Genomic DNA, 27794 nt, shown 5'->3' on the forward strand with positions numbered 1-27794 from the left:
CCTAAATCGAAAGATTATTAATACTCCTGGAGTACGCATTTCAAGCTTTTAGATTTTTAAATGAGGATATTTATTTTTTGCAATTAAATGAAAAGTGAAAAATTTCAAGTGCACAAAAACGTGACGGCTAAGTATGAATGCTGGGAAAAGCCCATGTGACGTCATTCATGTTCAGGCTGCCACTGCGAAAGGCCACCTTGGTGCGAGGCCATGCAGGTCTGCTACAATGCAGGCTGCTAGCAGGTAGCGCTTGGCTGAAATAAGGATCATTAATACCCTATCAAATGAAGAAATCTTTCCGGCCATACACTATTTTAATAGGTGATTATTAAGACATGTTTCCCTGAGCTCTGTGCCTCATGCATGCATTGTTAATCTCAGACGATGTAGAACTCCCATCTACTCGTATAGAAACTAGGTCCATGTGACGTCACGTGGAGTGGCATCGCATGGGCACCAATGTGGCCTTTTTCAATTGAGGATAAAATTGACCATTGCCATTCATCTAAACTGGGATTTCCAAGACCTTAAGTTAAAAATAAAAATAGACCAACAACTGGATGCATAAAATTTTGACTTTATTTACTGTTTTATAAAACCACTGTTTAAAATTTCCCAATAAAAGACATAAAAATAGAAAATTGGTGCCTGCTTGCTCCACTCTAACCTATGTAGCTTCAATAAAGAAAATATGTTTCTATGAAGCCATTGTAATGCTTATTTTTGTAGCTTCATTGAATTTTTTTCTTAAAATATTATAACAAGTCAACAATTATTAAAATCTGTATAATCTCTCTTGATTTGTAAATGGTGTAACTAATCTGTTCATTGATAATTTAGGAAGTACGACGTTTGCTGGGTCAGCTATAGTAATTCATATACAGACTTTCCCACTGGTCGTGTGTCATCTTTGTCCTCCATACATATTTTAGTAACTTTGCATCGAACAATATTCATGAAATTTAGCACACTCATGGGGAAATGTGCTAAGTTTTGTAGAGTGTAAGCAAAATTTTACAATTTTGACCTATTGACCTCACAATGTGGGTCTAAACCAAAAATTTGAATTTGTCAAATGGGGTTTCAATAAAAAAAGAAAAAACGAGATAGAATGAAGTCTAAATTTCAATGACAGAGATGTTAATTTCTATGTTTTGGGGGACGAAAAAACCCAAAAATTACACTTTTGTTCACGAAAATCCAACCCTTGACCCAGTAAGGTCACAGTCAGGGTCATAAGGGAGGCAAAAAGAATAGCATACCGACAAAGGTCCATGGGTTTTAAAGGGTGCCCAAGTCAATGGTATTGTCCAAATACTCCGGTTTCCTCGTGTCCGATAACCGTAACCGTGTCAGTTAATGGATCTGTATTGCTGATTTCTTGACCTCCGAAGGTCAAAATAACGAATTTACTAAATTGATTGTTTAAGGTGATGTGTAACGAATGCAAAATAACGAATTTACTGAATTGTTTGGTTGAGGCGTGACTTGGTGAAAGCGATTCATTATTAAAATTAGAAAGAAGAACTTTGTGTGTTTCACATGAAATATTTATTCACAAATTTACGACCGTGGTTTCAACGTTAGACGTCATCATCAGGTGAACTCTACAGAGGTCCATATCGCATCCTTTTACACGAGGCTAGGAGGGGGAGGGAGGAAGGTAACTGCATTGACCGGATTGGTCAACGGAGATGAGGGAGGGGGAAAGAACTTGGTCATATGGTAGAAAAAAGTTAGGGGGAGGAGGCTCCCTTAGGGAGGGTACAAAAACAAAATCACTTTGATGACTGTTATTGAACAAATGTCACATCATTCACCTGATGATGGCGTCTAACGTTGAAACCATGGTCGTAAATTTGTGAATAAATATTTCATGTGAAACACACAAAGTTCTTCTTTTTAATTTTAATAATGAATCGCTTTCAACAAGTTACGCCTTAAACAATCAATTTAGTAAATTTGTTATTTTGACCATCAGAGGTCAAAAAATCAACAATACGGATCCATTAACTGACGCTGTTACAGTTTTCGGACACGAGGAAACTGGAAATGACACTTTTATTTACGAAAATTAAGACCGTTGACCCAGTAAGTTCACAGTCAAGAAGAATAGGAAATGAGTTACCAACATAGGTGTCGATCCATGGTGTTTTGAAGGTTGCCCAAGTCATTTTTGACCACTAATTTTAGTAAATTCTTAACCTTTTCCCTACTATACACGTATATATACTTGTGGACGTTTCCTGACCCGGGAGACGACTGCCGTATATATATGTGTGAGATTTTCCTGGCCAGGAGAACGAAAGCCGTATATATACGTTTTCTAGCTCTCCCCCTTTTAGGACGGTCGCGGGTTTACGTCGTCTTTGTCGCAGGATCCAACTCTGCGGGTTTCATGGCAGCCACTACCGAGTGGCTGATGACGTAGACGCTACGTCATGATTCCCTTTTGCGCTATATTCCGCCCTGAGCGTCAGCCACCGGTGTTAGGGTATGGGAGAGGGTCAGTCACCACTCTTCGCCTGTTTGCCGTGCGGAAAGCTCTGAAAATTTTTTTTTTCGATTTTTTCTGTTTTTCTATTTTACCCGGTTTTGCTCTGCAAGGACGTCTTTGGGGGTGGGTTTTTACAATCTATTTCATTATTACTTTCATTTTATAATGCAGAAAACAGTAATATATTCTCAGAATTGTTCTTATACCAAAAAAAAAACTTTTACGAGTATTCAAAGCGAAATAAAAAAAAAGATACTTTTACATTTGACGAGGATAGGTAATTACTTTATTACAAGGTATTATCTTTCTTTATGACTTTTCACGCAATGATTAAATAGTGTTTATTTAATTGGTTTTTACAAGAAGGAATACAAATATTTTTCCCTTGTTCTTATTTTTAATTTTTAGCGTCAATTAATGCTATTGTGGTAAATTGCTTAGCTGGTTGCCTAATGTCGGACATACTCCAGGTATGTGTATTTTAATCCTTACGATAAATAATAAATGCTTCCGTTCTTATACCTTTAAAGTTTCCGAGTGAATTTTATTTGCTATGATATCATCATGGCAAAATTTGTTATTATCCCTATGTTTATTTGCTGCTACGCTTGAAATAATAACCATATTTGCATAAATTTTACAATAACTTCAGTGGAGTCCTGGTTCCACATTGCAATTTTTTTTTACTATTTACATTTCATGCACAACATCTAGACTTCCCCATCCTTATGTTCACTCGCATTTGAATTAGAGACTCATTACTTGATTTTTTCCATAATATTCGAAATACTTACAAGCATTCTATTTGGCATCCTCCCCAACAAAAAAATGCCTAAGAGAAAAATTTCCACTGACCCAGTCACATGCCGCCTAACTCGGAGAAACTGATTTGGCCCGAGGATATAAAATGGGCAATGCGTGTCCTGAAGGAAATAAACTACATGGAAATATTTAACCATAGAAGAATTTCCCCACTTTTTGGCCATTAGGTCATTTCCCCGTTTATATGAAAAACACGAAAGTCAGAAAAGACGAAAACAGAAGAGATGTAGGCAGTGCTTCAGGAAGAATGTCCGCCAGGACACATCATATTATGGCCCCACCTACCTAGCTCACCCTCGATTGTGTCGTGACTGTTTCCAGAATTATCACAATAATTTGTGATGCAGAGAATCATTTAACCAGCGGGAAAAAATTATTTTTTTAATGCATACCTTTTATATTTTCTATTTCAATGTTTATTTAAAAAAATGATATTATTTTATGCATTTACATTTATAAAAATTGTTCTAATTATGCTGGTCAATGTCTGATTTGTAAGACAATATGTTTCATTGCAAGAATTCTTCATTAATACAAATTTTCCTTTTCATTTATAAACCAATGTACAGTGAGTCCTCGTTTAACGTCACTTACCGTTCCTGAAAAATGTGACGATAAACGAAATGACGTTAATCGAAACATAATATCCCATAAGAAACAATGTAAAAAGTGAATATCAGCTCCTAGACCTCACAATTCCTAAGCAAAAAAATTTTAGCGTATCATATCTGGGGCATTTTTTACGATGGGAATGCCAAGCTATGGCATAAATAAGAGTTCCTCTTCATCGACGACAATAACAGCACTGACGTAAATCCTTCTTCATTTTTGTATCTTCCCGCATTTACTTTTCGGCTTCGCTATGGTGGTCGCCTGGGTATCATCATCGCTGAAACATCGTCGCAGTTACAGGAACCAAAATTATTGTGAACACGGTGAAAAAAGTGACGACAAAAACTCCGAGTTCTACACGGAAAATTCCTTGAAATCACTTTTTAGGTTCCCGAAAACCATTATGTCAAGTAAAACTTTGCGCACCTACCTGAGAATTCATTTAGCAGAAAATTTGCTAAAACCGTAATCGCAATTAAGAATAAACACACCGTTTTACACTTCGTTTAGACTGACTGTATTACCGCCCACAAAACGAACAACCTGCAACGCCCGCTGCTTCGCGTTTTTTTCTCACGCAAAATTTAAAAGGCTTGACGTTATCGCGAAGCGAAGGTGCGATAAACGAATGACGGTCTCAAAATTTTCGTGACGTTAAACGGGGTGATGTAGAACGAGGACTCACTGTATATCATTATAAAATCTTATCCAGAGGATAACATATCGTTCAGTATAATTTCTCCATCATAGGGAGCAACACTTTTGCTGGAAATGTTGGTAATACCCACAATATTTTCTTTGAAGCAATAAAACATTTAAAATCGTATTTAACACTTTCGCTGCAGGCCATTTTGATGAAAAATATCGCTGTGAGCGGCAGTGGTTTTTCTGCATAACCAAGTAGATATGTCTCTATGGATACCGTAAAAAATAATAATAAAAATCCTTTGATTGTTTTAAACAAATAAAACGAAGGACGCACCGGTGCGTCTGCCGCTCACAGCATTGCCAAAGCTATGCAACCCGTGTCACATGCGTTATGCAACCCGCTACACAAATATTTTTATCTCCCTTAATTCTCATCTAACGTTCTTATTATTCGACTGATTTTGCAAATAAATAGATGTTTTAAAAATTTTGAGTATTCGAAAATGATAATTTTTTTTAATGAAAATATAATTTTCTCATAAAATAATTACAAACTCATAATTTACTCATGGTTTTGGGATAACTTTCAAGAATCATCCTGAAAAAAACACTAGAATGAAGAGTGCTATTTAAGTCAGCAATAAATATAAGATGTTAGAAAATATCCTAAAGCATAAAACTGTGTTTTTACGGGCAACCTGGATCGTAAGTGCTAACATATTTCCTCACTCTATTTTTGGCTCAAACACGGCACTTCTTTCTTCCTTTTCTTTTCATTTCCAAATTATGTGGTGAGTGACCATGTTTAGGGGAACTCATTGAAGGCATTACCTCAGGTTGGACATTTAGCAATGTTTATAGTATAGTTTATTAATTCATCGCGGTATTCTAACAAATTTACACGTTTCCCACTAAATCTTTGGTATAGAATGAAAGAATGAATCATTATTATCTGAATTAAGTATATTCTCAGCTTTAGGTACCAACGGCGAGTTTTTGTTTCGTAAAGATAATATGACAACAATTGATCGGTCTTGTCTTTGCCTCCAAAATCTTTATTGTAATCGTCCACCATACTAGGCTTAGTTGAAACCCTTCCCCGCCTGCCCGCAAAATCGTGTCCATACTCGGAGGAAATCATCTTCACATCTCTTCATTATCAGAATGACTGTACAGTATGTTTTCTCTGTACAGCATGTTTTTGCAGACAATGGAAAAGGTTCACGCTGTCGTAAAAGTTATCCCTGTACACAGCGTGCCCCTTATTTTTTAAATTTGCCAACAATTTATGAGTGACTTTCTCTGCGTTCCATGCTCCCCCCACTTTTTTACCCTCGGTGCCACAATATATCAAGCAATCCAAATCCAAACTGCGTGGTTCAGTGATCATATACAATTTTATTTCATATTTGTGACGTTTGTAAGGAATGACTTGTTTTATTAGTAACTGTGGATAACGTCAACTCCATAGAACCATGGATTCGTCTAGACTCACAGCCCTTTCCACGTAGTACAATCCACTCATACTTGCATAGAATGTATCATGCAAGGGTCGTATATTGTAAAATGGATCACTGGGTACGTGTTCGCATTCAACCACATTTCTATCTTAGTGCATAGCGCGCAATATTTTCAAAAGCTATCTCGAGACATGTATATGGAAAAAACAGGGAGATAATGTATTTCAGATTTTTTCCAATAATATTATAATCTACTAAGAGAAATAAAACCCATCGGAAATAGAAGGTCAAAAAAGTTTCCAATTATTTTCGACTCAAGACTTATTCCAAGACGATATTCGAATTTGGAGAAGTATTATTTCGAACCACATATTCAGCATTGATATTCGTTTCTGTTGAAACTCAAAAAACATCATTGGCTATGAGTCGTAAGTCGTAAGGATTCCCGCTGGGAACATTTAATTTTTGTCCTGAGGTGCCAGTAAAAGGGATATCTGTTACTTGGAGTTCATCTTTGTACCATAAATCGAAGTTATTTGAGTGCTTTCGGAACAGTTTTGATGAAGAAGCATGGGCGTTTTCTTCCTGACTCTCTTTGGACGACTCCTCTGGAATTCCTTCCTGGGATGCATTATCTTCCTTGCTGTCCATCTCCTCATCAAACTGCATAAGGATATCCATAAACTCTTAATTAGTCTTTTTCTTCAAAATTCTCTAAGGATATTCATCTCTTTTTTCATCGCGTTCCCGCTGAACCAGACGTTGATGCCACTGGCTCCTCAGCCATCTAATGTAATGGGAAAAAATCAAGATATTCAGGTAACCGGTGACACCTCCGATGATACTTCAGAGGAAAGATATCTCCGAAAATCGAGCATATCAATCTATTCCGAAGGCCCCGAACACCTAGTACTTTCCTGTGGCAGCGTCGTACTTGCAATGATATTTCGGCCAGAGGGCGTGGAGGGATGAGAGTGAAAGGAATGCCTCGACGACTTTGTTTTTATAGGCCATACGAAACGATATCCGCATGAAATGAGACGAAATATTACCCTTTCATTTCACACATTATCGTGATCGTCTTGGAATTCCCGGTGTTACATTTCCGTCATACCGGCATTGAATTTCATTCTCAAGGTCAATGCTAATGGATCCTGTGTAAAATATTTTATCTTGAAATGGTGGTCGATTTCAGTTCCGTGTGTAATGTATACGCAAAGTGGTAATTATATACCTATCTGTCAGTTTAACAAAGTACATAGCCTTTGCGATTGAACCGTAATATAACGAGACACTTGTTTATAATATTGTGTTTCGGGGTTTTGTGGAACAAGTGATTGAATGTTCAACAACATTTTTCATTATATTTCAGCAAAATTCGGCAACATTACGGCATGTTTACATAATCAATAGGCTATATGGAAGAATAAAAGAAGAGTGCAATGGATTAAATTCATTATTATCGAATGGTATTACATAATGTCCCTCGATATGCCTTATGCTGATAATTTCTTAGAGCTAACTTTTTCCACGTTATGCACGATAAAGGGACATGTATAGAAAATTCTGGCATCGAACCTGGCTCAATCACGCATATTACTTTTTCAAAGGATTTATTATAGCTAAACGTAATATCTTTTATGTACAAAAGAAGCAGCCATGACAATTGTCCAAATCGATGTGTTCACATATTTTTGCAAACTTCGGATATATCGACACATTTCCACATATTCGGATAAACTGAATATAAAACTTTATTTGACATAAATAATATTTAGAAGAGTTTATAATGCATACGACACCCATTTATCTCCGGTTCCGAGACAATTTAGGTCAGAAAAATTAAAATATGAAAAAAATTACGAAAAAATAGAAAAAAGATGAAAAGGTATTTACCTAAATAATGAAAGGTGATTCCTAGAAACGACGGCCAATACTGAATAGTACGGAATGTAATAGAGCAGCGAGTGGTAATTTGTAGCGCCCAAGACGTTCTCGGCTGATTCTTTGGGCATTTGAAAACGGGTCGAAGCAGGACACACGGGTGCGTCCTCCGCTCAGCATATAGTCCAGGAAATGAAGCTCATAAAAGTGAAAAACCTTGCAATTTTTTCAAACTGAATCGATTTGCACCAAAATTTGGGAATAGACTAATTATACCCCCTACTTCAAAATCTATATCATGCCGAAGGGCGCTTTTTATTTTTTAGGGGTGAAAACTACCCCTAAAAGCTGGAACTTAAAAAATTATTTTTTAAAGCTAAATACGAGTAAAATTTAGTTTAAATTATTTGTATAATTATTTTTTTTGTTTGGAAAATAATTTTAAGGCGTTTCAACCCATAATAATCAATCCTTATTGGGGGTTAATGTAAAAAAGAATTTTCAAACTGAATCGATTTGCATAAAAATTTGTGACTATACTAATCATCCCTCCTTTAAAAATTTTTTTCAAACCGAATCGTTTTGCATAAATATTTGGGATTAGACTAATCATACCCCTTTCTTCAAAGTCTATATTATGCCGAAGGGCGCCTTTTATTTTTTAGGGGTGAAAACTACCCCTAAAAGCTAAAACTTAAAAAATTATATTTTAAAGCTAAATACGGGTAAAATTTTGTTTAAATTATTTGTATAATAATTTTTTTTTGTTTGGAAAATAATTTTAAGGCGTTTCAACCCATAATAATCAACCCTTATTGGGGGTTAATGTAAAAAAAAATATTTATCACATTGTATCTTCTTATTCACTTTCTTACTCCTTTTATTATGTATTCACTTTTTTCTCTCATGATTTTAATCACTGCACAGAAAAGATATAACAATAGGATAAACAGAACAAACTTCGTCATGGTAACATAAACAAATAAATGTACATTTATGTAGACATTACATGAAACACAATCAAACGGAGACTGAATGGCTTCCAGTCTTCCCACCACATGCATGCTCACAGGTAAGCGAGAGCTCACATACTCACACATGTGTATGTATATATACATCTTATGGGTATGTGTGTTTATTTTGTAGCAAATTTGAGTGTGTCGTTAGCTTCTAACGTAAAGTACAAAGAGTATATGCTGATTATGAGGAATATTATGCTCTGAATTGTGGATTTCGAATTTTTAGAAAATAAATTTGATTGGTATTTCAAACGTAGCTCCTTTATTTTTTATTATAGAAATTTCATTTAAATTGTATTTTGTAGGGATTTTATTGACTAGAAGGTCATATGAATAAAAATTTTTTTCGAGTCATTAATTTTGAAAGGGGAGGGATTTAAGGGTTTAAATAAGGTGGAGCTCCCTTGGAAATAGAGGTTTTAATTATCAATATCTCACCAAATATTTATTGTATAGAAAATTAAAACACACTTATATATTTGAAAATAAAGAAGCTACAATTTATTACTCTTGCATTTTTTTCATATCTCCAGTTTTTTTGGAGTTATTTTGAAAAAAAGAGCATTTTTAACGAAATTGTAGAAAATGACTTTTCACTTTTTCCTCCAATTTTTTCAAAATTTAGAGTTGTAAATTAAAAAAACTTCTAGGATCAATTAACAATACTTAAATAAAGAGAAATACTGAGAGGCATTGATCAATTTTGTCTAGTGTGGTAATAAGGAGTTGTTTTCACTGATTTTTTCGTACAAAAAAGTAGGGACTGATCTTATTTTTAATCATAACTCGCTCAAATTTCATGATAAAAAATATTTGTTCTCATTATAAGAAAGTTTTTTAAAAACACTTTTAAACAGATTACATAATTTTTCCTCGAAAATTATATTTTTCCCGCTATTTGGTATTGAATCTTTCAAATTTAGCGTATGACAAACAATAGATAACCATCAACAAGTTGTAGCTCGGTCCGAATTGGTCATAAAGGTAACATAAAATAAGATTATTATTTAATTTTTTACAAGCTACAGTTTTTTAATTCACAATTTTCTAATAAAATTAATACTTTTCAAGTTATTTGCCTGTAATCGATTAAAATCGTTGATTTTTTCGTCAAAAAACTGTTACTTTCAATCGCTAATAACTCGAAAAATATTAATTTTACGCAAAAAATGGAAAGAACATTTTATTCTTAGAATTCATTTTTCTATCCATTCCTGTTGTCAAAATATAATTAATATTTTCCACCCCCGAGATGGGGTGGAAACCACCCCCAGGGTAAAAGCGCCCGTCGGCATGATATAGATTTTGATTCTTGGTATATTCCCTACTTATTGTGAAAATTTCAAGAAAATCGATTCAGTTTGAAAAAATTGCAAGCCCAAATGCTTCATTTCCTGGACTAATAATAGTTTGCGCAGGACGCACCGGTGCGTCCGCCGCAGCGAAAGTGTTAAATGTATCATTTCCAGATTAACAAAATAATGTTAACATTACTATTTCCATTAGTTTTTTTTTCAGAAAGTGATAAAGTCTGAACGGGTTTTCGCTACAGTACTGACAAAGAGCAAAGAAATATGGGAAACATGTAGGTGTGTTGCGGGAAGGTATCACAAGTTTGACAGGATACTTAAAAATTTTAATTTCAAATTTTTTAAACAAATGAAGGGTTATTTTTGAAAAAAAAGTGCGAAAAAATGTACCAGGCATCACAAATCATAAGATCACGTCGTTATAATAATAATAAAAAAATATAAATTTTTGCCTAAAATTCAGCCATAATTTTCTTCAACAAACGGTCAGCACGGAATGTGTTAATTTTAATAATGAATCGCTTTCACCAAGTTATGCCTCAATCAATTTAGTAAATTTGTTATTTTGACCATCGGAGGTCAAAAAATCAACAATACAAATCCATTAATTGACATGGTTACGGTTTTCGGTCATGAGGAAACCGGAAATAACACTTTTATTTAAGAAAATTTGACCGTTGACCCAGTAAGGTCACAGTCAAGAAGAATAGGAAATGGGTTACCAACAAAGGTGTCGATCCATGGGTTTTAAAGGCTACCCACATCAGTTTTGCACTTCATTTAACAGTATTGTTGATTTTTTGACCTTTTTTGAATATTAATGTGAAAGCAAAAAGTTCTTCTATTTAATTTTTAACACTTTCGAGACGGCGGAGTTTTCGTCTTAGCATGACTGCTGTACTGAGCCCCAAGAGACTCTTCTTTCTCGTGGTACGGAGCATTTTTGGAGGGCATTCGTTAAGAAGGGTCTCGCTGAACCTTTTACGACCCCTCCACGCAGGGACTCCGCATTATCTCGGACTCCGAGAGTAGTTGTGCTCCCTCCTTACCGAGTTTACGACCATACCTGCTGCATTGGTTCGCTGTCAACTTATGCATTGCTTATGTGTATTTAGCACATGGATAATTGTTGCTTGCACGTAAATTGCAGACTTTGAAATGAATTCCTCTTTTTTACTAAGCATTATCAAATTTTAAACAAAGTTCTAAGGCCAATATTAACGCATTTAATGCAGCAACAATTTCCATGTTGATTTTTATACATAACTCCAGATATAAGTTAATACTTATCGTAGAATTTCGTTTAAAAATTGTAAAAGCTGCTCAAAAGACAAATAATTCAATTCTTAGTTTATTTTTTATGAGAAATGAACAAATATTTATTTCGAAAACTGACTGGATACACCATTGTTTGACCACTGTCCCGTACCGCTGAGAGGGGTTTTAAAAGACGAAGGGTTCGGGTACCTGCTCCCGGATTCCGAGGGTAAATCCTAAACGCCGCAGGGTTGGATGCCGAGACAAAGACGACGTAAACCTGTGACCGTCCTAAAAGGGGGAGAGCTAGAAAACGTACATATACGGCTTTCGTTCTCATGGCCAGGAAAATCTCACACATAAATACACGGCCGTCATCTCCCGGGTCAGGAAACGTCCACATGTATATATACATTTATAGTAGGGATAAGGTTAAGAATTTACTAAAATTAGTGGTCAAAAATGACTTGGGCAACCTTTAAAACCCATAGATTGACACCTTTGTTGGTAACCTATTTCCTATTCTTATTGACTGTGACCTTACTGAGTCAATGGTCTTAATTTTCGTATATAAAAGTGTTATTTCCGGTTTCCTCAGGTCCGAAAACCGTAACCGTGTCAGTTAATGGAACCACATTGTTGATTTCTTGACCTCCGAAGGTCAAAATAACGAATTTACTAAATTTATTGTTTAAGGCCCAACTTGGTGAAAGCGATTCATTATTAAAATTAAAAAGAAGAACTCTGACAGTCTGCGTACTATTCGCTGTCGTCTGAAGTGTCAGATGATCGGTCCCCAACTCCCCCATCCCCTCCTCCGTGCTTCTTCTTCATGTGGTCCAGGTAGTAATCCTTTTTCACCGTCTTCAAGTTGCACTGCTTGCAGCTGAACGTCTCGCGATTGCCCGAGTGCAGCTTGCGGTGAGTGCTTAGATTGCTTGCTTTGTTGAAGGCCTTCCTGCAAACCTCACACGCAAAAGGCTTCAGATCCGTGTGCGTTATCTCGTGCGCCTTCAGGATCGAATTCAGGCGAAACGCCTTTGAACACAGGTGGCACTTAAACGGTCTCTCCTCCGCCCCGGATCTGTGGTCGTTGCGCACGTGGATCGTGAGGCACGCCTTCGTCTTGTACCGCTTGTCGCACTGAGCGCACGAAATCCCCTTGCCGCTCGTGTGCGTTTCCATGTGCTGTTGGAGGGAGGCCTTGGACTTGAAGGTCTTTGCGCACGTGTCGCAGCTGAAGGGCCGTTCTCCGGCGTGGACCCCCCTCATGTGATGGATCAGGTTGGACGAGACCGAGAAACACTTGCCGCACACCCGGCATTCGTGTGGTTTGACCCCGGTGTGGGATCGGGTGTGGAGTCGGAGGTCACTCTTCGTCTTGAACGCCTTGGGACACGAGGCACACTGGAACACCCTCTCCCCCGTGTGGATCAGCACGTGACGGTCCCTCAGCGTCTCCTGCGTGAACTCCTGTCAAAAAAAATATCCACCAGAATACTTGATTACACGACACTCCGTAAATTGGGGCGACACCAAAATGGTGAGACTGTTACGCAGAGCTGCATACTACAGCTCTGCAGTAGACTCTCGTTACTAAAATAAATGCTATAACGAATGCCTCGTTATTACAAAATCCTCGTTATTACGAAGTCGCTTCTAATGACGAAAGGAAAGAAAAAAAAACATTTCAAGATACAGAAATAATATGCCATGCCAACAATTAGTGGGACCGTGTCGTAAAGGAGGCAGTGGAAATCAGACTTGAGAAGAGAAAAATGAACAGAGACGCCGGCTTCCAACTGAGCAATGCGTGGGAACCAGCCCTGAAAAAACTGAAGGGGGAGAGGACACGCATTGGCCCGACCGTCGACCAATCAGAGCCCACCTGAACCCAATGCGAAGGTACATAAGAAGGACACATCTTGGCTAATCCATTCACCCTGAAGACGATGGCAGACTTAGCCTTCGTAACATCGGTGCAGTAAAACCCTTGGGCCCGGCTGGAAACTCGAGAACTCTTCCTCTACAGCATAATAAGGAATTGATCACTTGGTAGAGGAATAGGGCATTGTTGTGGAGGATCGTCTGTCGTACAAGGGTGTTCAAATTGACAAGGGATAGAAGATATGGTGTGTTATGAAGGAAATCGTTGGTCCCTACATAGGTTTATCAACTTACGAACAATGTCTGGGAACGCATCTAGTTCGTATCTCGAAGAATTATTGCATTCGGGATGTTATCAACCCTCGATTGCATCATTTCATCATTGCATCATCACGGTCCCAGTAATTGTTGGCATGGCATATAATTTCTGAATCTTGAAATTATATGCCTTCTCGACCCTTTCCTATTGTCCGTGTGGGGATTACCTCGGCCCATTCCGGCTCTCAGTGTCCCACTCAGGGAAGGTGCTCATGGTCACTTATTTGTTTATAAGGTGGAATAACTAAAAACGTAAATGTTGCATTTTTTGAAAATCAATGCGAGTTATTACATTCTGTATGTTCTGCTGATTGGTTCCAAATTTTAAACGGAATTCTAGCGTTCATATTAACGGAGTTGATCATCACCTAGAACAAGTTTTGGAGACGCTAAGGTTAGATGTTTAATTGTTATTTTTATAACTTACTAGCAAGTTTATAGGAGCGATATTGTAATGATTTACATCTAAAAATATACGTTACTCTGTTAGCTACATTCTAAGTGTACATTTGCGGTGAAATTCGATAGAATATCCAATTTAACTTCTATGAAAAAAAGCCCTCGTAATGTAATAAAATTTGATTCTCTCAGTTCTTTGTCGTGAGCCAAAATTACAGCGGCTATTTTTAATAACCTCTTACCAACCTTTGAATACAAAGGTATTATAAACGAATTTTGCTATAAATACTGATTAATGCATATCCTAAAAATTCGTAAATTTAATGTACCATTAGGGAATGTTTTACGTAGACACATGCTGTGAGAATCATTCCATACCATTGCAAGAATAAGAACTGCTCTACGCAGGTAATTACTCTCACATTGTAAGTACTCTCATTGGTGTAAGTATTCTCCTACTGAAATATGTACGTGGAAGATGATAACCTCACCCTTCTCTGAAAAGCTCATTTGGCTATGATATAGTGCCGTTTTGCTGAAAACCCTAAAAATAACCGTAGAACTTCGTTTAAAAGTTCTACAGGCATTGCAAAATGAAAGGAATACATTGATGAACTGACATTTAATGCAACAGTAACAATTAAAAAAATTAAAATTGCACTGGCAACAATAAACTGACCGCAAAAGTACGCCGGGATGGGCTGCCTTCGGGGAAAAGGGTCGAGGATTATATTTGCCCAGTTGCCTAGGAAAGGGTCCGGGACCCCGCTACGAAAGGCCATTAAGGGGAGGAAGCAACTACCTGGTCAGTCCCAAGCCGAAAAAAAACTCCGTACGGGGCGAAAAAGAAAATCTCAAACCCTTCGTGGAGCCAAAAGCAACTTCCCACGAAGGAGCTCGGCGCGAAAAGGTTAAGGGTCATAAAGCTCCGAATTCATGATTTAATTTATTATTACTAGCCATTAACATTCTTGCATTCATTCCACATATCTTTCTTCGACCGTGATTTATCCAAATGCATTTCTCAATTCTAATGACGTGATGAATAATAAAATGCGGCCATTTATCAGGAATGTCTGACTATGCCAAACTGCAGCCAATGAGAAGCCACAATTTTCCCCACCCCGAGCTCCTGAGCACCTTCTGTTGCCTCTGGAGTGCCCACTGCGCACAAATTTCACGAGTGGGCAATTGTTGCTATTGCACGAGTTATCATGATGAAGAAATGAGTCTTATCCAAATCCCACTTTATCTAAAGCAGTATTGCACGACGTCAATGCTACGGAGTACGTGCGTATTTGACTACTGCTACGGGAGCAGACGATGCTCTAGATCTCCACGCGAAGCTTAGCTTAAAAATACTTGATCTCGGCACGAAAGCAGACGACATTAGACAAATTTTGAAAGTAAATTTCAACTGTATAATAAAAAATCTTCTTGTAATTACATCATAATTTAATAATGCTGCGTGTTATCAATCGATATATCGATCGAACAACAATCGATATGGTATCATTCCAGAAGCGAATGTGTACGGCTATTGCCATAATTTTAAGGTCTTATAATTTTGTCCAATTTTTATGATGTATAAAAACAATCTGTTGACATACTCAGGGTTGTTGTTATATTCTCTGAGAACGCTGTGAGAAAGAAGAAATGACTTAGCATCACTTTTCCTCTTTCTATAAGTACATATATAGGATAAATCACGGGAGATAGACGCCTTTTTCAAGTAATTGTCTTCAGGAAATCTATGAAACGTTGTGATTTTTATTCACATGGTATTGTTTTTCAATGTAGCGCCCATTTTCTTGATTTTAAATGCGAAAAGAGTACAGGAAGGCGATCTTGAATGCGTTTCCTATGAGAACTACCGGTAGTAATTAATGTAATTATGACGACTTTTCCACAGATTGCAATTACCCTGACTGCTATTATTTACATTCCTCGTTAGCACGTTTTCCTGGTTAGTACGTTCATATTTTGTGGTCCCTTCAGAAACGTACTAAACAAGTTCTACTGTATATTTAATAACTTAAGGCTAAGTAAAGTGGATAATAAAACGACTAATATTGTTACAATGCAAAGTAACTAAACGAGGTAGCGTAAACAAACAAAGGTGCTCAATCGGTGTGAAACTACGATATGGTGACAGCGTTGTCGAGCTGGTGGTGAGCAATTGTATATAAATTAATTTTTCAAATTAGGTTGAAATTAACAGAGCAAAAGCTCTCACAAGTTAAGTTCTTTTTATTCATCACAAATGGTATACAGTGGAACCTCGTTAAAGCGAGTACGGGCTATAGCGAGACCCCCGCTATTACGAGAGATAGCCGATGCAACGTCAATTGACTCTATAATAACCGTGTTAAAAAAAATCGTTTTTACGAGGCCCTTTTGGTGTTGGCTCTCGCCATAGCGAGGGTTTCACCGCCCGAAAAACTTACACCAAGACTCCTTAATCTCTGTAATTGCTAGCGATCTGTTAGAAATGAAGTTAATGGAGTGCTCAGTCTCCAACTTATGTGGTAAACTGTCATTTGATAAATAAGTAGTTGATTTTGGTGAAAATATTGTGGCATTAGTATTCACGAATGCTTGATCTTCTTTTGTTCCTCGGGTGGCAGAAAGCAGTCGTCAGCATACCCGCACGTCCATGAGTTGCATGAATAGAAAGCATTTGATAGAACACACCATGGCCAAAAAAACACAAAACACGTCTAAGCGAGAAAATAAAAATAAAGGAGTAATATGAGGTATATTGGCTATTATTTGCTCCACCTCCGGTAAAGCGACAATTCGCTATAGCGAGTGTTTATTGGTGCACCGTGGGGTGTCGTTTTATCAAGGTTCCACTGTATATAATTTTTCTTTTCATCCATTAACCATAGTTCTAAATTCAAGGTTGAGAGATTTCTTTAAGGCTTTACGAAGAATTTCACTCCTATTTCCAGGTTTTTTTTTCACAGTAGATAAAATTCATGGCTTATTCAAGATTTTAACCCTTAAACCGGTGATGTGCAATCTGAGAGACCGCTGCGTTTCTAAAATTGTGAATATTGCTTCATGTTGAATGAAATAAAATAACTGCGTTTCATTCCACACACTATTTTTAATCGCACGACCCGTTGATAACACTAGATGTTGATGTTGAGAAGTTTGAATTACTCTAATTTATAGGAAATAAACCATTAGAAGAAGTAAAAAATTTACAATATGCTGACATTTCAATAACATGATAAAATTCTCAAAAAGATGATGCGATGAGTCCAAGAGACTCACCTTGCCCGCATTAGGGTTAAGATATCCAAGACATTGAAGATATTTTCTAGTTATCCAGAAGATATTTTGTGCTATGTGGGCTGGCGATGTGTCAAATAGTACCTTAGTAATTCATGATCATCTCGAATACGTACTCCAGGAATAATACGATATCGTATTACTCACAATAAGCAGAAATAAGCACATTTGAATCCCAGCACCGCCAGATTTATTAATAGAAGCACAAATAGTAATTAATAAACACGGACAACTTTGCTAATCTTACAACAAAACAGAGTAGCCAGAGGCAAATACGTACTGAATGAATTAATAATTTAGCAAATAGTTTGAACTATCACTAATCAAAACTGAATAGTTGTCAACTAATAAAATAAAATGTGTGACTCCTTTCGTTCGTATTAGGGTTAGTGAACAAGCATTGCGCTTACCTTTGGGCACTGGGGACACTTGTACGTGATTCCACTGTGTTGCTTCATGTGGATACGCAAGGCATTCATCGTGTTGTACTCCTTCCCGCAGTCTGCGCACTTGAAGTCGCGCAGGTCTTCGTGCGTTGCGCGGTGACACTTGAGGTGGTCCGCCCGCTTGAACTTCTGCGCGCAAACATCGCAGCTGAAACTCCTCTCCTCCGAGTGAACGGACAGCACGTGGGTGCGCAAGTTGTCCTTCTGCGAGAACCGCGCCGGACAACGGGTGCACGCATAGGGCCTCAATCCCTTGTGGATAGCATCAACGTGCATCCGCATCGAACGCTTGTAGGAAAACCTTTGAAGCAAATGAATCATCAAATTAGATAGGGCATTGGTAAATGAGATTTACAATAGAGTGGTTTCCTATAATGAATTTTTTTATTGCCTAGATCGAAAGATAATTACCCCTGCAGTACGCATTACACTATCTTGGATTTTTAAATGGCGATATCTATTTCTCGCGACTAAATGAAAAGTGAAAATTTTCAAGTGCGCGAAAACACAAAGACTAAGTATGAATGCTGGGAAAACTCCGCGTGACGTCGTTCTGATTCCCAATGCCGCTAGTGAGGTGACCTTGGGGTGAGGCTTTAAGTGCTGATACGACGCAGGATGCTAGCAGGTAGCAGAGTACCTTGCTGGCTGGTTGCGCTAGGCTTAAAAAGGTTTATTAATACCTTATCAAACGAAGAAAACTTTCCGAACTTAGCCAGTTTTAATAGGAGATTATTAAGAGACGTTTCCCTGAGCTCTGTGCCTCATTCATGCAATGGTAATCTCAGATGATGTATAACTCCTATCCTCTCGTGTAGAAACTAGGTTCCTGTGACGTCATGTGGAGTGGCATCGCATGGGCGCCAATCTGGCCTTTTTCAAATGAGGTTAAAATTGACCATTTAGCATTCGTCTAAACCGGTATTTCTACAACCAAATAATTTGTATATTATGAATGCACTAATGGTGGGTAACGAAGCGCAATCAATGCCTTTCGTTTTCTTTGATGAAGGAAACTGCCCTATTAACTTCTTTTCCGTTCTTTTCTCGATAACCCATGATTCTGCTCCATAAATAAGGATAGGTCTTGTTATGGTCTTATAAATTCTCAGTTTGGTTCCGATGGATAACATATTTGATGTTAGCAGTTTGTCATGGTCAATAGCAAAGGAGAAAATGAGTCCCATCGATATAAATTCATATCGATATATGTATTTTCATTAGGAATCGTTACCCATCAAAATTATTTACACGTGTGCATTGAGCTTTTCTTTCTTACCAAATTATTAAAATTTATATTCTCGTAACTAAATAAATAAGTCAGAAAAAGGGCTGTACCTATCGCATGCACACCTGGATCAATAATAGCTTCGGCTGTAATATTTGTGACCTCTGTGATGAGGATAAAATTCTTAAATTTCATATAAAGAAAGTATCAGCGCTCATTGCCTCGCCCCAAGGTCACCTAACTTGCAGCAGCGGGAACCAGAACGACGTCACATGGAGATTTGCCGGCATTCATGCTTACCCGTTGCGTTTTTGCGCGCTTCAAAATTTTCACTTTTCATTCAATCGCGAAAAACAGATATGGTCATTTGAAAATCTGAAAGTGTGAAATACGTACTCCATGAGTAATAATCTTTGTATTTAGGCAATAAAAAAATAATAGGAAACCACCCTAATGTTAGAGAGGTCATTCTGGAACCTTTGTAAGTGAGATACCTCTTAGAGCAAGAAAAAAGTGACGGTCCCTTGAACTATGAATTATCAAGGTTTGACTGTAGATGGTTTAACACATTTAACTTTGACATTCGACAAAAAAAGACATTCATTCAGCGTCGCCGGAGGCTGTGAAAAATATTTTAAACTAAATTGTTATAACTCTTAAAAATGATAATAAATTAACTAAACTCACTGATTTATTAATCAAATTAATATTTCAATAAACTGGTGTTGCATTGTAAATATTCTTTAGTCTTCTTTCTACCATTACAAATTTTTTTATGCCAAGAGAGTTCGCCTAATTGGGGCAGCCGCTTCATTGGGGCAAAGTGCACAAGTCCCGATATGTCCCAATTAACCGGAATCTACTGTATTATCTAAATAAACAATTACATTAGAGAACTTAGGTAGGACTTGCACATATGCATTTTATCCATGTAGGTGGCGGAGGATGTTATCAGGAAGTGTTAATCGTCGTTGAGAATAAGGCACCTGAATGGGATCCCCTTCGGAGTGCATGGATGATCGCATCTGTTCACCTCGAGAACGTCTTCAACTCCCAACATCTTCGCGAATGTCTCACACAATGATTGTTATACCCTTTTTCTGAACTGACGGCGGGTGACGATGCTTTGGATATCTCTACGCGATGCTTGAGGCAAAAATACTCGGATCTCGGAACAAGTAATAGAAAGCAGACTACAGGCGGTCCTCGACTTTCGTACACTCGACTTTCGTACAATTCGCACTTTTGTACGTTCAAAATTGACACCTTTTACTCGACTTTCGTACCCTAAATTCGGACTTTCAGAAGTTGGTCGGTAATTTTTTTTAAATTCCCACGATGTTTATTGCGCATCCCAACATTCAATTGTTTCAAATGGAAGTATCGGCAGAATATGCGAACAATACGAACGTATATAATGAAGGGAATTGATGGTAATTGACTTTAATCTAGGTGATTTATTTGGGAGAGAGACTGCCTGCTATAGGCTCCTCCATCAGGAGAAGAAGAAGGCCTTCATTGAAGATATTTTTCAAAAGAAGTTGACTAGACATCATCGAATAGCTTTCAATAAAACTAGTAAGACCTTCTTTCTAATTGTTTTTTCGTTCGAGTGCTGTTTAATTCATGTAAACCTTCAGCAACGATATTGCACGAAATATCACCCGAATTCCGTTTGTCTTTTGTCTTTTTTGAATAACATGCGGAATATACGCGATCACGAATGTCACCTGCCAAATATCGAATTTTGGTATAAAAATTAAAAGGTATCCAGAGTGCGGGCTCAACGAATACATTTTGTTATGCTACTTGATATGTCCTTTTATTTATAGTGGACGTAATAAGTGGAATGTCAACTTAAACGCCAAGAGGAAGTTTCACTCGATAGCCAACGGAGTTCATTTTTTTAACTTTTATTTACATTTTCTGCATATTTTCGAAATAAATTAGATGGTTTGAGGAGTTTTATTGACATATTATTGAAATTAAGTCAATTGAAATGAATTCTGTGAAAAAAAAAGTTTTAGTACGTATATTCCGCTCTTTTGGAACGTAACCCCTAATTAGTATGGAAGTCAATGGTTCGACTTTCATACATTCGACTTTCGTACAAGTTTTCGGGAACGCATTGTGTACGAAAGTCGGGGACCGCCTGTACATTAAACTATTTTTTTGAAGAGAATTCCAGCTGTAGAATATAAAAATCTGCTTGTAATAAACTTAAACACTAGAACCGCCGAACTTTCCAACCCCACCAAAACTGTGGCATGGGACGTTTTTATCCCATTGACAAAATACGTTGATCCTCTCATGTTTAAGTATAATTGACGGCTTTTTGTGGCTTGTGTGAACAAAACATGTGTTTAGGTAATGTTTAAAACGTTTTATTAAGTATAACTAGGAATACAGTAAACTTATTTTGAAGCGTGTTGGTTGCAAGCTCAGACCCGCAGACGCAGAGGGCAGAGGTGACGCGACCGGCGCTGCGTGAGAAGGCGGCCGGCGCAGTGCACAGATTATTCCCTTCTGCGCTTCTAACTGGCAGAATAACGATATCTGTGCATCGATCCCCTTCGTAATAAACTGTTATCATGCTAAATAGAAAATAAGTCTACAGAAAAAAACTGAAATTGTATGTTTTCCCCACATGGAACAAAAAAGTCCCATCCTGCGGTTCAAGGTAAATCGTCGTTTTTCTCGCAAACCAAACATCATACAATATTTTCGATACAGTTCGAAAGAGCATAAAAAAAGAGTAAAATCCAGTTACAGTGGAAGCCCCTTATAACGAGTACGGGATATAGCGACAAGCTCGAATTAGCGACAAGCTCGAATTAGCGACAGCTACCCAAGGAACCATTTTAAACCCTATGATTTAAATGTAAAATAAATTCGTATTAGCGATAATGGCTCGATTCCTCTCTTGCGCCTTTCGTAATTACGACAGGTTGACTTTTTGACCACGTGCCACATCTCTTGAATACAATGCTTTTAAAACGGCATATTTTCCGCCAACGTCGACGTCTACATGTTCCGTATTCTCCTATTCTTCTTTCCTTAAATATTTCGAGTACACATTTCATTGCTCTTTTGTCATCTCCCTCCCGCGCCTCCACAGTGAGGTTAAAAATTATTCCACCCGTCTGCTAGCACCATGGCTGGTAAGCGCAAGTCCTTGGATTTAAAAACCAAAATGAGAATTATTGCAGATTGTGAAAGTGGAGAGTGTTCAAAGAGTGAAATAGCGAGGCCATTTGGAATTAATACATCGACATTGTTCACTATTTTAAAGAAAAAAGAACAAATTCGTTCGGCAGTGCTTAAAGAAGGGCGTCCAAGCACTCAAAAACACCTGCGACCCGGAGAGCATCCGCAGCTAGAAAGTGCTCTTTTCTCGTGGTTTTGCCAGCAAAGAGCCGCAGGGATTCCTATCACCGGCCCAATGATGAAGGCTAAAGCTGAGTATTTGTGTGAGAGGCTTTGTGAAGACAATTTTAAGAGCTCGGATGGATGGTTTGCACGATTTAAAAATAGGAAGGGGATATCCCTTCACAAACTATCCGGTGAATCATCAAGTGTTGACGTTAATGCTGTGGAAGGCTGGGCTCCGGTCCTTAAAGACTATTTGGGCAATTACAGCCCCTGCGATATTTACAATGCGGATGAGACGGGCATATATTTTAACCTTCTCCCGGACAAAACTCTCGCCACTCGAACGGACCCCTGCAAAGGAGGGAAGAAAAGTAAAGACCGCGTAACTGTTCTTTTATGCGCCAATAAGTTAAGATAAGTTAAAACCATTCGTGGTGGGGAAATCCGCCAATCCCCGATGTTTTAAGGGAGTTAAAACTCTCCCTTGCACTTACGAAGAAAATAAAAATGCTTGGATGACGGCTGCTATCTTCACGCAGTGGTTACGAGCATTTGATGCCAGGATTGGTGGAAGGAATAAAAAAGTACTATTATTCATTGACAATTGCCCAGCCCTCCCACCAATAGAACTAAAATACGTTAAAATTGTGTTATTGCCGCCTAACACTATGAGCATTCTTCAGTTCCAGTCAGCATTCCTATCAAAAAGTGTGCGCTACTGCCGCTAGAGGTCTCTACGTCCGCTGATATTGCGTCTGATTGCGTGAATCTCTATGAAACATAAATATTGCTATCAGACAGACAAAGAGTGGACTTCATTTATCATTTGTCCTTCTATTTATTTGAAACAGTTTTTCACCCTTTCCACCGAAGATAATTGATATGACTAATATGCTTTTAGATGCCGTAATGCTGTTCGGTTTCATGATTTCGATAGCATTTGAGTCGGCTGTTTTGAAACACGATATTAAACCATTCATAAGGCAGACTTGAAGCACAAGAAGATTACTTCCACCTTCATTCCGCCGTTAACCTGAAAAAGATAGAATTGCAATGCTCATGTGGAACCCTAAAATTTTATCACGCTCCTTTCGTCACCCAATTGCAGCAGCCACCCATCATTTTCATTACTACTCGGAAAGATAGAAGGTATGAATTTTTGAACAGATTCCGAAGTTTTAGCATTTAATAGTCTGATGCATAGCCATAACTGGTAGTTATGACATGTATATTTGGAGCATCCAAGAAATAAGGATAATAACAGCTCATAATACACAGTTCAGTACGAGTGAGTCTGAAGCTGGGACTTTTAAAATCGACTTCTTAATGCCTCGGCATATAGCATCCTGCATAATTACATATGATTTGATCATAGATTGCAAGTGAATATGATCATTAGTGAATTAAATGTTCAAAATAATGATTTAAAATGGCTATCATGCCGCAATTTTCGCCTCTCGGCTGATACAGCCGTGGTGACGCCTGATGAGTGATTTTTTTGTGACGATGTAATTGCATTCGGTAACAACGACAACTCACTATAGCGACAGATTTCTCTGTTCCCAACAGCTGTCGTTATAAGGGGCTTCCACTGTACTTTCAAATGGATTAAACCAGTAGTGCATGAATGGCAAACATTTGCAAAGGGCGATGGGACAAAAAAGTCCCGTCCGTGGTTCTAGTGTTAATAAATAAATAAATAAAAAGAAAGGAAAGTGACTTGGACTTATCGTCACATTTTTCAGGAATGGTAAGTGACAAATAAACGAGGACTCACTGTATGTATAAAATTTTATTATAGGTATTTGAAAATGGTGTAATAGCTGAAACCGGTAATAAAATGGAATCTCTTACCGTTTTCCGCACTCTTCACATTCGAAGGGAGTCTCCTTTGGGCCTTTGGCGTGCACATGCTTCGCGTGGAGCCTCACCTCGCATGCCGTGCTGAACTTGCGTCCACACTCGGAGCACGCAAAGTTGCGCAGGTTGAGGTGTACCCGCATGATGTGCGATTTGAGGCTAGCTTTCTGCTTGAAGACCCTCTTGCAGTGATCGCAAATGAACGTCAGGTGCGTCTTGTATACGTGCTTGGTCAAATCCTTGCGGCTAGAGAACACGCAGTCACAATCTGCGCAAGGGAAGCTGCCAACACCTCCTGGGCCACCTGCTGAATGAATAGATTGTCATTTGTTAGTAACAAAAAAACTGTTGGATTTTAACAGTTGCCATAGGACTTTCTACAGTTACTGTTGGATTTTTAGAGTTACTGTTGGATTTTCCACTGTTACTGTTGGATTTTAACAATTACTGTTGGATTGTCTACAGTTACTGTTGAATTTTAACAATTACTGATGAATTTTACAATTACTGTTGGATTTTAACAGTTACTGTTGGATTTTAACAGTTACTGTTGGATTTTAACAATTGCCATAGGACTTTCTACAGTTACTGTTGAATTTTAATAGTTACTGTTGGATTTTAATAGTTACTGTTAGATTTTAACAGTTACTGTTGGATTTTAAAAGTAACTGTTGGATTTTCAACAGTTCCAGTTGGATTTTAACAGTTACTGTTGGATTTTAACAATTGCCATGGGACTTCCTACAGTTACTGTTGAATTTTAATAGTTACTGTTGGATTTCAATAGTTACTGTTAGATTTTAACAGTTACCGTTGGATTTTAACAATTACTGTTGGATATTAACAGTTTCTGTTGAATTTTAACAATTACTGATGAATTTTAATAGTTACTGTTGGATTGTCTACAGTTACTGTTGGATTTTCTACAGTTCCTGTTGGATTTTAACAGTTAATGTTGGATTTTCTACAGTTACTGTTGGATTTTCTCCAGTTACTGTTGGATTTTAAAAGTTACTGTTGGATTTTCTACAGTTCCTGTTGAATTTTAACAATTACTGTTTAATTTCAACAATTACTGTTGGAATGTCTACAGTTACTGTTGGATTTTCTACAGCTCCTGTTGAATTTTAACAGTTAATGCTGGATTTTCTACAGTTACTGTTGGATTTTCTCCAGTTACTGTTGGATTTTCTCCAGTTAGTGTTGGATTTTCAACAGTTCCTGTTGGATTTCAACAAATTCTGTTGGACTTCAGTAATTACTGCTGGGTTTCATCAGTCACTTTTGGATTTTCTACAGTTACTGATGGATTCAACTGCGGTCCCACTTAACTGTTGAAAAAGTTTCAACAGTTTTTAAACAGTTTTTTCGTTAAGGGTAATTAGGGATGCGTTGAATCTGCAATTTTTACGAATACAATCCAAAATCAAATCTTTGAGGGATTTGAATCAAGTCTTTGACTCCATATCCACGGAATTCTTAAAAATTCACCGAGAGCATGAATGTACAAGGGCGTATTGAAAAGTAAGTTGAATTGAAACTAGAAGCTTTTACGTGGCAGAAGGGCTCCATATTAATAATGAAAAACACTTTGTTACTTCCACAAAATTCACAGAGATTCCATTTTAGTACCGGTTTCAGCTATTACACCATTTTCAAATACCTAGAATAAAATTTTATACATTTAGTGAGTCCTCGTCTATTTGTCACTTACCGTTCCTGAAAAATGTGACGATAAGCGAAATGATGTTAATCGAAGCATAATATCCCATAAGAAACAATGTAAAAAGTGAATATCGGCTCCTAGACCTCACAATTCCTACGCGAAAAAAATGGTAGCATATCATATCTGGGGCATTTTTTACGGTGGGAATGCCGAACTATTGCATAAATACGAGTCCCTGTCTTCATCGACGGCAATAGCAGCGGTGACGTAAATCCTTCTCCATTTTTGTATCTTCCCGCATTTGCTTTTTGGCTTCGCTATGGTGGTCGCCCGGGCGAGCGTCGCCTGGGCATCATCATCGCTGAAACATCATCGCAGTTAAAGGAACCAAAATTATTTTGAGCTCGGCGAAAAAAGTGACGACAAAAACTCAGAGTTCTACTCGGAAAAATTCCTTGGAATCACTTTTTAGGTTCCTAAAAACCATTATGTCAAGTAAAATCTTGCGTACCTACCTAAGAATTTATTCTGCAGAAATTTTTGCTAAAACCGTAATCGCAATTAAGAATAAGCACACCGTTTTACACTTTATTTAGACTGACTGTATTACCGCCCACTAAACGAACAACCTGCAATGCCCGCCACTTCGCCTTTTTTTTCGCGCGAAATTTAAAAGACTTGACGTTATCGCGAAGCGAAGGTGCGATACACGAATGACGGTATCAAAATTTTCGTGACGTTATCGCGAAGTAACGTTAAACGGGGTGACATAGAACGAGGACTTACTGTATGTAGCTATGAAGAGATTAGTGGATAGGAGAGAGAAATGGAGAGCTGCGTCAAGCCAATCTAAGGATTGTTGACTAATGATGATGATGATAATAACATATTGTTTGTTGTAGGTAAATTATGAACACTGCAAGACATATTAGTGAAAGTTTGGATTATCCGTGATTTTCCGATTATCCGTCTCTCCCCACCATTAGCCCGGATAATCCAGAGTTTACTGTAGTTTTATCTGTACTCTGAAACCTCTTTACATCGTAATGGAAGGGACCAAAATTTGGGCAATTTGATGTATGGAGGTTCACTATAGAGAGGTTTTAGTGATATGCACCATTTTTTCATATCCTTTGAATGTGAATATATGAAAGGCACTACTGTCTTTTAAACCATTATATTTATGTGATTAAACACACATGCATGCATCAGTGAAGGTATACATACATATATATATTTGAATAATTAAAGAAAGCGAGTGCTATCGCTTGATTTTTACCATGATTCGAGAGAAAACGATGTGATCTCTCTCAATTCAACAGTCAATTAAAATGATTAGGATAGTTGGATACGTTTTTTCTTATTTACTGTTAGATATGGTCTCATATTGAACAAAATGGCCAAACTAATGATTAACCTTAAAATTACAGCATAATGAAGGTCTACAATAAGAAAAAAAGAGTGAAACATTTATTGCTGAAAATATCATTCCATGCACGTAATCACGGCTGCATTAATTTGTTGTCTTGGCATGATTTGTGGAGGTAGTTAGGCCGTCTCGGAGGTATCTCCTCGGTATGATAAGTGGAGGTGTTACTGTATTTGTTAAGATTGTACAAGATTCAATATGTATTTTTTTGTATTTGGCTGCTATTTTTGTATCTATATGTGCTGCCCCCTTGTGGATGTATCTGTAAGCGGTGTTTGTGGCGCCTCCATGCGGTGGCATCAGTGCATTAAGTGCAGTTCAGTTTGTGGTGTAAAATCTGACGTGTGCAGTTGTTGTTTCAAGCGTTCCTTAAGATTCCC

The 27794-nt window shown here is 37.6% G+C and overlaps 1 protein-coding gene across 7 annotated transcripts in view; it reads right to left on the minus strand.

Annotated features, from left to right (window-relative positions):
• Nucleotides 1-11799: 11799 nt before the first annotated feature.
• LOC124170448 (oocyte zinc finger protein XlCOF6-like) overlaps nt 11800-27794 on the minus strand; it is a 73655-nt gene continuing 57660 nt past the window's right edge. For all 7 annotated transcript variants that reach the window (XM_046549173.1, XM_046549172.1, XM_046549174.1 and 4 more), the window contains 3 exons: nt 24314-24626; nt 17824-18160; nt 11800-12982 (listed from right to left, as the gene is read on the minus strand). In XM_046549173.1, the coding sequence (XP_046405129.1) occupies nt 12269-12982; nt 17824-18160; nt 24314-24626 (1364 nt within the window). In that variant the 3' untranslated portion in view covers nt 11800-12268. The remainder of the gene's footprint in view (nt 12983-17823; nt 18161-24313; nt 24627-27794) is intronic.

This window comes from Ischnura elegans, chromosome 13, assembly GCF_921293095.1.
Source record: "Ischnura elegans chromosome 13, ioIscEleg1.1, whole genome shotgun sequence".
Taxonomy (NCBI): domain Eukaryota; kingdom Metazoa; phylum Arthropoda; class Insecta; order Odonata; family Coenagrionidae; genus Ischnura; species Ischnura elegans.